This window comes from Dromiciops gliroides, chromosome 6 (genome assembly GCF_019393635.1).
Source record: "Dromiciops gliroides isolate mDroGli1 chromosome 6, mDroGli1.pri, whole genome shotgun sequence".
Taxonomy (NCBI): Eukaryota; Metazoa; Chordata; class Mammalia; order Microbiotheria; family Microbiotheriidae; genus Dromiciops; species Dromiciops gliroides.
Window position 1 is genome coordinate 235,047,046 of NC_057866.1, and position 11,242 is coordinate 235,058,287.

The following is an 11,242-nucleotide window of genomic DNA, read 5'->3' on the forward strand; positions in this document are numbered from 1 at the left end:
TCCTAATTCCTTCGGGGTGGAACATGTGACTATGAGATTGGCATAATTCCATGGTGCCTCTTACACAGGTACTAAATTCAGTGAATAAAATAGCAATGTGTAGCTTTTGTCCCTTCTCTTAAATCAGGTGATGCAGGCCCAGTGTGTCAAGACAGAAACAGAGTTTTACCGACGAAGCCAGAGCGAAATAGTCAATGGTGAGGGCCACACCATGGGGGCCCTTTATTGGCAGCTGAATGACATCTGGCAGGCCCCTTCCTGGGCTTCTCTGGGTGAGTCTCTCAACTGCTATCATTGTAAGAACTCTTGTGGCTGTATGGGTATGATAGAATGATATGTAAGAGGAGAGATGGAGATCCCAAAGAGAGAGGTGGATTGAGAAAACAAAGTACCTGAGAGGGAGAAAAGTGGCTTCACCCGCATGCCAAGATGAGACACTTCTGCAGTACAGTACTTGGGTTCTCAGAAGGACACAAAGCCCCAAGAAAACCTATCAAGGACATGTACATCTCATGTGTCAGTCCGGTCCTTGCATGCCCAGCACCCAGAGCAGGCCCTGCCTGGCACATAGTTGGCAGCTAAGGCATGGTGTAGCACTAACAAAAGTCATGTCAACAGAAGGCTAAGAGGAATCAATTTAGGTTTGAACATTTGCTTATCTCATAATTGTTGGTGGAGATTTTATTTTAGAGGGCTCTGAGGGAAGAGAGCCCTTCAGTTTCCTGTGTTTCAGATCATTGAGTTTGGTGGAGCTATCATTTCAAGCAAGAATTCCCAAGCCTTCAATGCCTGCTTCACCCGGGTCTCCTAAAGTCATCTTCACTCTAGCATCCATTACCTCCATTAGGACACAGGGAAACTAGAGTCTTGAGCTGGAAGGGGCCTCAGAGAACATCTGGTCCAGCCTGTTCATTTTATAGATAAAGGAGGTTGTGTGACTTGCCTGAGGTCACTCCATTGGACTATGTCTTGAAGCTTTAGGATTATCAGAATCACTTCCCAGCCAGGGTCACCTTTGGATTATTTTCAGTGAGGGAGAATCTTTATCTTTTGAGGAAGAATTTGAATTTTGGGGAAAGCTAAAGGTTATTCTCAGAATCACATGCTATTAAATTGGGAAGAGACCTTAAGGATCACCTGTCCCCACTGTAAAGGAACAAGGCTCAGACAGAGTGACTTGGCTGAAATACACAGTTTAGTTAGGGATGGAGTTAGACTAGAAACCTGGTCTCTTGAATTCCAGTGCAGTGCTCTTTCCACTATATTATTGGGAATCATAGATGATGATTCTCGGGGTGGAGGTCCCCAAAATTGTAATGATAGAGTTTCAAGTGTCTCTTGGACACAGCTACTAGATGGACAAGACATCAGATCGGCCTTTTCTAGCTCTCCCTTTGTGGTTCTGGAAACTTGGGTTATTCCTGGCCCAGGAGGGCAAGACCTCATAACGCTGCCTGAATTCTGCATCAGGCAAGGCAGGCATTGGGTATAGCAGTGATTGCCACACACAAGCAAGATGGAGCAGTTAGGATGGAGCATAGTGGCACAGGAACCATTGACTTTCTCTTTCTTCCTCTCTTCTTTCTAAAGTTTATTTCCCCCCCTCAAAATCCCCTCTCAGAAGCATCACCACATTATATCCCGGAGTCTTCTGGGAAATGTTGTCTCAAGAATTTCCGTATAATAATAAATTTTAACGTTAATAGGTACATTAGAGGCAGCTAGATAGAGCAGTTGAATTCAGACACGTAACCTCTGTTTGCCTCAGTTTCCTCTTCTGTAAAATGAGGATTGTAACAGCAACTGCCTCCCAGGGTTGTCGTGAGAATAAAACGAGATAACATAGAAATCTCTTTGCAGACACTATATAAATGATCACTAAATCATCATCCAAAATAAAGTTCTTGGTGAGGTCCAAGTGATACGGTCATTGCATACCAAGGGAGACCAGACAGTTGGGGCCATCAGCTCCCGTCAGTGTCATTTCCGATTCTTTTCTCCTTTGTTCCAGTCTTGGAGGAAGATATGGTCTTTCTCCTTCCCAAGGCCTACTGCGCTGCTTTTGCACTTGACTCTGTCTCCAGAAGCTTTTCCTCTTTGCTTAGAAATCTTCAGCTCTTTATGGGCTCCGCTGCTGCTCACCGACATATCCACGTCTCTCCCGTCCTTTACAAAAACAACCGCCCTCAAAACCCTTCACTTGGCCCTGCTGTGCCCTCAAGCTGATATCCTTTGTCTCTTCCCTCTTACCATGGAACTTCTAGAAAAAAATCCATCTACACTCGTTGCCTTCATTTTCTCAGATTCCACCCCTCAACCTCTTTGCAATCTGGGCTTCCAATGAACGGGAGCAAAAGCATTCATTGAGCCAATCGAAGCATAATCTTTTTCACTTTCTTTGTTTCTCCTGTTCACCCCCCACCCATGGCTAATAGGAAATATGTTTTGCATGATTTCACATGTATAATTGATATCAAATTTCTTGCCTTCTCTGTAGATTGTGGAGGGATAGGTTTAAGGGAAGAAGAAGTTTTGGAATTCAAAAAAATTTTTTTTAAGTTTAAAAAAAAAACCACGTTCATTAAGCTCTTATTTGTGCCAAGTACTGTGCTAAGCCCTGAGGATACAAAGAGAAAAACTGAAACAGTCCCTGCCCTGAAGGAGCTTACATTCTAATAGGCTTAGAAAACACAGGGGAGTCGAAACCAGTGGAGCGTTGGAACCTCTCCAGTTTATTGAAAACACTCCCAATTCCTCTTTTTGACATCTCTGTAGTTTTTGGCACTGTTGATCACCAGCTCCCTGGGGTTTCATGACATTACTCTCCCTCTATTCTCCTTCGTGTCCAATCTTCTCTATCTCTTTTGCTGAATTATCATCCGTGTCACAACCCCTGTGTAGTGGATGTAAGTCCAGGCTCTGTGCTGGGCCTTCTTGTATCTCTTTTGGTGTCTCTCAATAGCTCCTATAAATCCACTTATCACCTTTACATAACAGACTCCCAACTCCTGAGCTAAAATTCAACCTTTCCTGCTGCATCCAAAATGGAACTCATTAAATTCCCTCCGAAACCCACCCTTCTTAACTTCCCCATTTTTGTCATCCTTCACAACTTCTTCCTCATCTCCCATGCCCAGGCAGCTGCCAAGCCTTGATTCTGCCTTCACAGCATTTCTCACATCTGTACTCTCCTCTCTCCACACATGGCCCCCAGCCTAATCCAGACCCTCGTCACGTTTCGCCTGGGCTGCTGCAGTAGCCTCCCCATATGGGGAGCTCCACAGAGCTGAAGGATTGATGTCCTTAAAGCACAGGTCTGGTCGTGTCACTCTTCTGATCAAGAAGCTTCCGTGGGGGCAGCTAGGTGGCGCAGTGGATAAAGCACCGGCCCTGGATTCAGGAGGACCTGAGTTCAAATTCGGCCTCAGACACTTGACACTTACTAGCTGTGTGACTCTGGGCAGGTCACTTAACCCCCACTACCTCGCCCCCCCCCCCCAAAAAAAGAAGACGCTTCAGTGGATCTTTAAATAAAAACTAGTCTTCCCTCCCCTGACCCTGGATAGTCACAATGATCTCTTTTAAGACACATAAATAGGAATTTATGTTGAAATTAAAGTTTTCAAGAGTAAAACAATAACAACTATAATTTTTAAAATTATAGGATAGCACATTTATGCAAAATCCTTTCCAGTACATTTGGCAGAATAAGTTTATTTTTCTGTAGCTCATATACCATGAAAGCCTTTTATGGTTATACCTCTCAATACATTGCTATCAAGAAAAATATAACTCACATTTATCTATGAGAGGACAGCAAATCCCTCAACCCTCTGCTTTGCAAAAAAAAAAAATAGGGGAAAGGGAAGTGAGGGTAGGGAATAATTAAATACAGATGTGAACTATCTAAGGGGTCACAGTGGTATTCAACCACTAACTTTGTCTGAATCAATTTAAACATGAGTAAATGAAGAAAAGTAACAGATCAAAGATTTTAAATAAAGTGGCAAGCCTGTTAATTTAGATCATGCTGCTAAATGCCTTCCTTCTTATTATTTTACTCCACTGGAGTGAAAACTTGAAAAGAATATACTTTACAAGCAGATTTATTTTAATTAGTTTTATATTCCCTTAATATATCACACTCTAGCATGAGATTGTATATATTAGCACTGATTCTGTAGCATTATTTACTCTTCTCTGTATTTAACCATTTATAAAACTTAATAGGCTCCTGAAAACATCCCAAACCCTGCTGGCGGCAGGTTTGAACTTCCTTTAAGAAAAATTGGTGAGAAGAATGAATGGCCAAGCCATCTCTGCATGAATTTGTGGCATCACACATCGAATAGGTTAGGAAACCTACTGAAACTTAGATTTGGTAAATTGTCACTTTAGTCAAGAAAAGTACTGAAAGAAGTATGCCTATGCCGCTTCACTACATTAAAACGTGGTATTTTGTTTTATCAGGTTCCTTACATTACTCATCATCCTTAGAACCACTTTGGCTTAAATTCTCAACCACATCAACCCCATTCCAGCCTGGTGGAAGTTCTTCTTTGTCATCTGTTTTGTCTCCTGGCTCCCATTCTCTCATGGTTGAAAGCTGGCCTCTTTAAAAAAATCTCCGCCCCCCCCCCCTTACATCAGGGAAGAGCTGTATTATGAGTATGTACTGAGATGATATTATTTATTGATGTTATAAAATTAACAGTTTTATGAGTCTACATGATCTGGTCTTTATAGTTTCATCAAATTCACTGTGTGTGTGTGTGATTAACATTTTCAAGATTAAGTCCAACTTTTTGCAATAGTTTAGCAGCTTTGAAGCTGACTATTTAATACTGTTGTTTGTTTTTTTTTTAAAGCATCCATAGATGGATGGATGCACATCTTTTACTTTAATTATGTATGATTACTTGCTAATGTTCCTATATCCTTTCATGATCTTAAAAAAGGAATAGTTTTTTAAAAATTATATATATGATTGGAGTTGTTTATGGATATCTTTCCCTCCAAGAAACTCGTATTAAGGCTTAGGGAATCACCATTTTCACCAGTCTAATATTGAAACTAAAGATTTAATTATTTGAAATGTCCATCTTCTAACTCCATCTCTTGGTCCTCATTGGAACTCAGTCCTCTAGCAGTGAGGTCTTCCTCCCTCTGGAAGTTGTGGGTTGGGAGAGAGGAGGAGGCAGTTGTGGTGGGGACTGGGGACATACTCTATGTTTTGATCCCCCACCTCACCTCAGCCACCTCAACTCCTTGCCTCCCAATATCCCATTATCCTAATTGTTGTCCTGCTGTGCAAGTGGCTTCCGTCTCTATTCTAACCTTCACATAGTTGCCAGAGAGTTTTTTCATGAAGCTTAGATCTGACCTTCTATTACCTCTAGGATCAAATACAAATTCCTCTCTTTGGCATTTGAATCTCTTCACAACCTGGCCTCTTCTTATCTTTGGAGTCTTTTTACACATTTCATCTCTCCATGCACTCTGAATTCCTGCCATATTGGTGTGCCCAGTATTCCTAATACCTTATGTCCCATCTCTGTACCGTTGCACTGACTCCCATACCTGAATGCATTTCTTCCTCACTTCAGCCCCTAGTTTCCTTTATGACTCAACTCATACCCTTCCTCTTCCCATCTTTCATTGTTCCTTTTATTATTTCTTATAGCACAGTAGTATTCTATTATATTTATATACCATAATTTGTTTAGCCAATCTCTAATTGATGAGCATCCCTTTGTATTCCAGTTCCTCACCATCACAAAAAAGAAATATCACAAATATTTTTGTACACATGGATCCTTTTCCTCATTCTTTGAGCTCTTTGGGAAATATACCTACTAGTGGCATTGCTGTGTCAGAGGGTTTAATAAATGGTTTAGTAAATTTGGGGACCTAGTTCCCGTTGGCCAAGCCAACTCACAGCCCCACCAACAGTGAATTAATGTGTCTGTTTTCCCACAACTTTTCCACATTTGCCATTTTCCCTTTTAGCCAGATTGTAACCCCAACCCTCCCCAAACTATCTTCATTTTGTATGTGTTTCTATTTCTGTATGTTTGCGTTGTCTCCTGCTTGCTTCTTTTTTGTTTGTTTTTTGGTGAGGCAACTGGGGTTAAGTGACTTGCCCAGGGTCACACAGCTAGTAAGTGTTAAGTGTCTGAGGTCGGATTTGAACTCAGGTACTCCTGACTCCAGGGCTGGTGCTCTATCCACTGCACCACCTAGCCGCCCTCGACCCCCCCCCCCCTTGCTTCTTGAAGGCAAAGGCTATTAGACTTGTCTCTGCATCCTCAGTGCTCAGCACAGTGTCTAGTACATAGTAGGCATATCCTCGTTGAATTGTGTTGAGTGGGAATCAGGAATGACTTCATGTGAAGAAGGAGGAGACAATGAAGAGAGAAGAAATGACTGGGTGATGATGAGTTGACTCAGACTGAGAATGGGTACGCTTGAATCTATAACAGAAGCCCCTATTCTTCTGAAGTCTCGTCCTTAGGACGTGGGAAATACTATCAGTGGCCTGAAAATTCAGGGCACTTCTTTGTGTCCTTGACACTTAGCACAGTGCTGGGCACAATCATGCTTACTTAATAAATGCATGTTGACTGACTGCTCCACAGTTCCAAGCTGGAGAGGCAGTGAGCGCAGTCTCTACTCCCAAAGGGAGATATATTCTTGTTTTCTCAATGTGGAATTCTGAATTTTCCTCCTAATTCTACAGAGAGGGAGGGTAATCCGTAATCCACAACTTTGTTACTCCTTGTTATCTTCCGTCTCTGGGACTCAGTTCCCTCATCTGTAAAGTGAGAGTTAGGCTATGTGATCTCCCTTCCAGATCCCATTGGTACAGAACTATACATCTATTCTCAAGTGGGTTAAATATTAGCCTGGAAATCTAACCGCCACATTTACCACGATTGCCATTAGAAACTGTATTACAGGTTCCAAACATGAGAATTATAAGCAATTTTTGGTTAACTGGAACATTGACCCTATTTGCAGTTTGGTACTATGTAAGGAATCTAGTGAAAACCTAAAAAAAAAATCTGTCTTTTGTTTTGAGCTTCTCATTTGTATCACGTCTCCCATTTGGGTGAGCAAATACCCTAGGACTTACTGCAGCCCCTTTTTTCTTACTCCTTTTCCTTTTTCCTTTTCAGAGTATGGAGGCAAATGGAAAATGCTTCATTACTTTGCTCAGCATTTCTTCTCCCCACTGTTGCCAATTGGCTTCGAAGATGATGGCATATTTTATATCTATGGTGTCTCAGACCTCCACTTGGACTATGAGATGATGCTTACTGTGAGTTCCTTAACTTCTTGGTTCTTTAGCTTCTAGAGAAAGGATGGAAGGTAACAAGAAATAAATGTCTCTCCTATTGACCTTGTCCAGTTTATGGTCTACCAAAAGGTCTTCAGAGGCCCTTCTCAATATTGCTCTGGTCTGGCCAGAGAGTGGAGAAGGAAATGGCACCATCACACAGTAAATGATGAATAAATGTTGAGTTTAATAGACTTGAATTGTCAAAGGATGCGTAGGCCTTATAACTGGCACTGCCTTTGTCCAGGCCCTTACATCATCACCTTGTAAGAGCTAGAAATGAATTCCTTGTCTTCTTGTTTCAAAATTTGCTCTTCATTTGGGATAGCCCATAAATCTAGTGTCCTGTTTGAGAGGGACTTCTTCACCTCTTGGCTCATTTCCAGAAGAAATGTGACTGATATAGCCTATGCCTGTGCCTCTCATGATCCAAAATCCCCAGCTCTGGGCTCTTCCTCAGGTTTTCTTTGATGATTCTCTTCAGTGCCCCGAGGGTTATCTTAACAGAGACTGATTCTTCTGACATTACAATGTTAAACTGACTTAGCTTATTACTCCTGCATGAGAGATGATGGACTCCGGACATAGAATGAGACATATTTTTTTTTCTAACATGGCAATTTGCTTTGCTTGAGTATACATGTTTGTAACAAGGATTTTGTTTTTCTTGCTTTCTCAATGGAGGTGGGAAGGGTGGGAAATGTAGGAAGGAGAGAATGCATACCTGAAAATTAAAAAATGAATTATATAGGTCACTCAGTTACAACAGATAAAATTTCCACCAAGGAATGAGTTATTCTCTAATAGTTTGTTCCAACCTAGATGGGGATTAAATGGATGGAAGGGTGAAAAGGTGCGGAGTTCTTACTGTCTCATCTTTGGATCTGGGAGAATAATCACTAACTTTCAGTGATTTCAGGCCTGATTTTCCAGTTTGAGGCTCTCTCAGGCCCTTTGTCTCCTTTGTTCTTTCTTCCTGCCCCCCACCTTTTGGGCATTTCACCATTTACAAAAGAGAGAGCAAGGGAAAGACAGCATCAGCCTATTTTCTGCCTTAGTGGCTCTGACCCAAGATCAGGCTGGAGAAGAGGTAGAAACTTGTAGCTAAAAATAAAGGCAGTCTGTTTCACCTGCCTGTGTAATCCCTGGTCCCCCATTAGCATGGATAATTGGCAGTTTACAGTATTGTAAAAGCTAGTGAGAAGAGGCCACTGAGTATAGGCATCTGCTCTGGGCTCCTTCCTTTACAGCAGGAGTGCTATGGGGGCCATAGGTCCTGACTCAGCTGCTTATTGATACAGTGCCCTTGTTGGGACTTTTTATTTGGTGGAGATGTCTTCTGGGGCAGACCTGTCCTTATTGACATCTCTCTTGGTTAAGAGCTGGTGCTTTCATTATATCCTGACTCTTCCCTCATCCCTTGAATAAGCCAAAGTGCTTTGTAGGACACGATGTAGATGTCATCAGGAAACCAACTTATTTTAAATATTAAATGTTAAGAGAAGCAGCATAGGGTAGTAGACAGAGAACTGGCTTGGGAGTCAGGATGATCGGAGTTCAAACTCACCTTTGACATTTTTTGCTTGTGTGGTCCTGGGTAAATTGCTTAATCTCTCTGGGTGTCAGTTTCTTCATCTTTAAAATGAAGGCATTGGATACCTGTGAGATCCCTTTTAGCTTTGTATGTATGTATGATACCACCTTTCACACATGCTGGCCGTATGACCCTGGGCAAATCACTTAACTCCTCAGTGCTCTAAGGTAACTCTCCTAAGACCTTGCCATTGGCAGAGCATTTTCAGGTTTGCATTGTTAAAGGGGATTTTCCTTTTGGGATCTCCTTTCTCAAGGAGATCATGGATCTGTATCCCCAAAAATCTAAATAAACAAAAGCCAGATAGAATGGCTTCAGAGTCATTTTGTCCCCCCTTTTTCTTTATACTTAGGTGGGTCAAGAGCATGTTTCTCTACTAAGAATCTTACGAGGGTCGTGACTATATTTGTTTGTCATTTGAATATGCTTATGTAGACCTGTTAGTCCATTTTTTGGCAGCATGGAGAAATGATAAGATTGTTGGACTCAGTGTCAGGAAAAATCTTGGTTCTCATCCCACATCTAACACTTAGATATAACAATAGGGAAGTCCTCTGAGCCTCAGTTTCTTTTCCTGTAAAGTGAGAATGATTGTGCCTACATCACAGAGATGGAAGTAAAAAGCATGAGAGTGCTTTTAAACCTTAAGAACCTATAGAAATGTGTTATTTAACCTATGTTGTTCCTAAACATAACTAATGACAGAAGGTGTCTTTTTCAGGTGAGGGTGCACCAGTGGAGTTCTCTGGAGCCTGTGTGCTCTCGTAGGACTGAACACTTGGTGGTAAAGGCAGGACAGGCAGCCCCTCTCTACAAGGAGCCAGTGGAGGAACTGCTGAAAAGGTGTGGCCCGTGCACAAGACAAAGCTGTGTCATCTCGTTTGACCTGACAGCTGGTGGCGAGCTCTCAAGCCCCACTAACTATCACTTCCTGTCCTCTTTGAAGGATGCTGTGGGGCTAGAGAAGGCACAGATCACTGTGAGTACCCACTGTCTTATAGTTCCTGAAGGGATATTGACAACTTCCAAGAAAAGCTACAACAGGGCTACAACCAAGGGGTGGCAAGTAGGGCTTTGCCTCAGGGTACCTGGATGGGGGAGGGTGTACTTCCTTGGCCCAGGGAAAGAGAAGAGAAGAAGACTCCAGGTCTCTTTTGGCTCAGTTTGGGAATAAGGAACAGGTAGGGACAGGGTCCTCTGATAAAAGATGACAATCCTGTAAAACCTGGGGAGAAGTGTATGAGGGCTCATGGACCACTTTCTACCACTGAGACAGAGCCTTTCAGGGACCGTTTTAGGTGGGTGGGTGGCACAATGGATAGAGCACTGGGGCTGAAGTCAGGAAGACCTGAGTCCAGATCTGTTCTAAGACACTTAGTAATGTGATGCTGGGTAAGTCACTTAACCTCTGTTTGCCTCCATTTCCTCATCTGTAAAATGGGGATAATATTGGCACCTAAGGTTGTTATAAGAATCATATGAGATAATAATTGTAAAACATTTAGAACAGTGCCTGGCAAGTAGTAAGCTAGATACCATGTGTTTCTCTAAATGTCTGAAATAAAAAGTGCATGAATGTATGACAAGTGACTGTCCAGTGGTAATCAACCAGAAGTCCTCTAGCTTTGACCTATGGTAGTACAGTAGTTATCACACCATGGGCACGCACATAGTCTAGGGTACCTCATCTTATTTATATTCTTTCCTCCAGGCCAAGATAACCCAGCAAGGGAACGCGTACCATTTTGAACTCAGAACCACGGCTGTTGCTCCTTTTGTTTGGCTGGATGTAGGGAGTATTCCGGGGAGATTTAGTGACAATGGTTTTCTCTTGACAGAGAAGAGAAAAACGATAGTTTTCTACCCGTGGAAGTCCACCAGCACTCCTGAACTTGAAAAATCTCTTCACTTGATTTCACTGGCAGACATTTACTGAAGAAATCCCAGTTTTTTTCAGTGACCACATCAAAAATAAAACCCCCAAATCACATGATTATATGTGTACTGGAAAAACTTTTGAAAAATACAACCCTTATTTATATTGAAAGCACTGGATAGCATGAGAATAAAAGGACCTTTCCTTAATATGATTGTGATGCGTAATACTTCCTAGGGCCCTAGCCCTAGGTTGGACTGTTTTTGTTTTCCCCAGGCCCGACCTAATGCAGGCATTGAAACTTTTCTTGATAATCTAGCACTTGAAACAAAAGCTTTAGGTGTAAATAGAGCTTCCTGATCAACAAGGTATAAACGATCCAGGTTCAAGGAGTTTTGGATGGTCACCTGGGTGAGCTTCTCTGATTGAGAGC

The 11,242-nt window shown here is 42.1% G+C and overlaps 1 protein-coding gene across 1 annotated transcript in view; it reads left to right on the forward strand.

Moving 5' to 3' along the window:
* Nucleotides 1-11,018, forward strand: part of MANBA (mannosidase beta) — a 117,702-nt gene extending 106,684 nt beyond the window's left edge. Inside the window, exons 14-17 of the mRNA XM_043972921.1 lie at nucleotides 128-272; nucleotides 7,179-7,321; nucleotides 9,655-9,912; nucleotides 10,645-11,018. Coding sequence (XP_043828856.1) covers nucleotides 128-272; nucleotides 7,179-7,321; nucleotides 9,655-9,912; nucleotides 10,645-10,869 — 771 coding nt within the window. The 3' untranslated portion in view covers nucleotides 10,870-11,018. The remainder of the gene's footprint in view (nucleotides 1-127; nucleotides 273-7,178; nucleotides 7,322-9,654; nucleotides 9,913-10,644) is intronic.
* The last annotated feature ends 224 nt before the right edge of the window (nucleotides 11,019-11,242 follow it).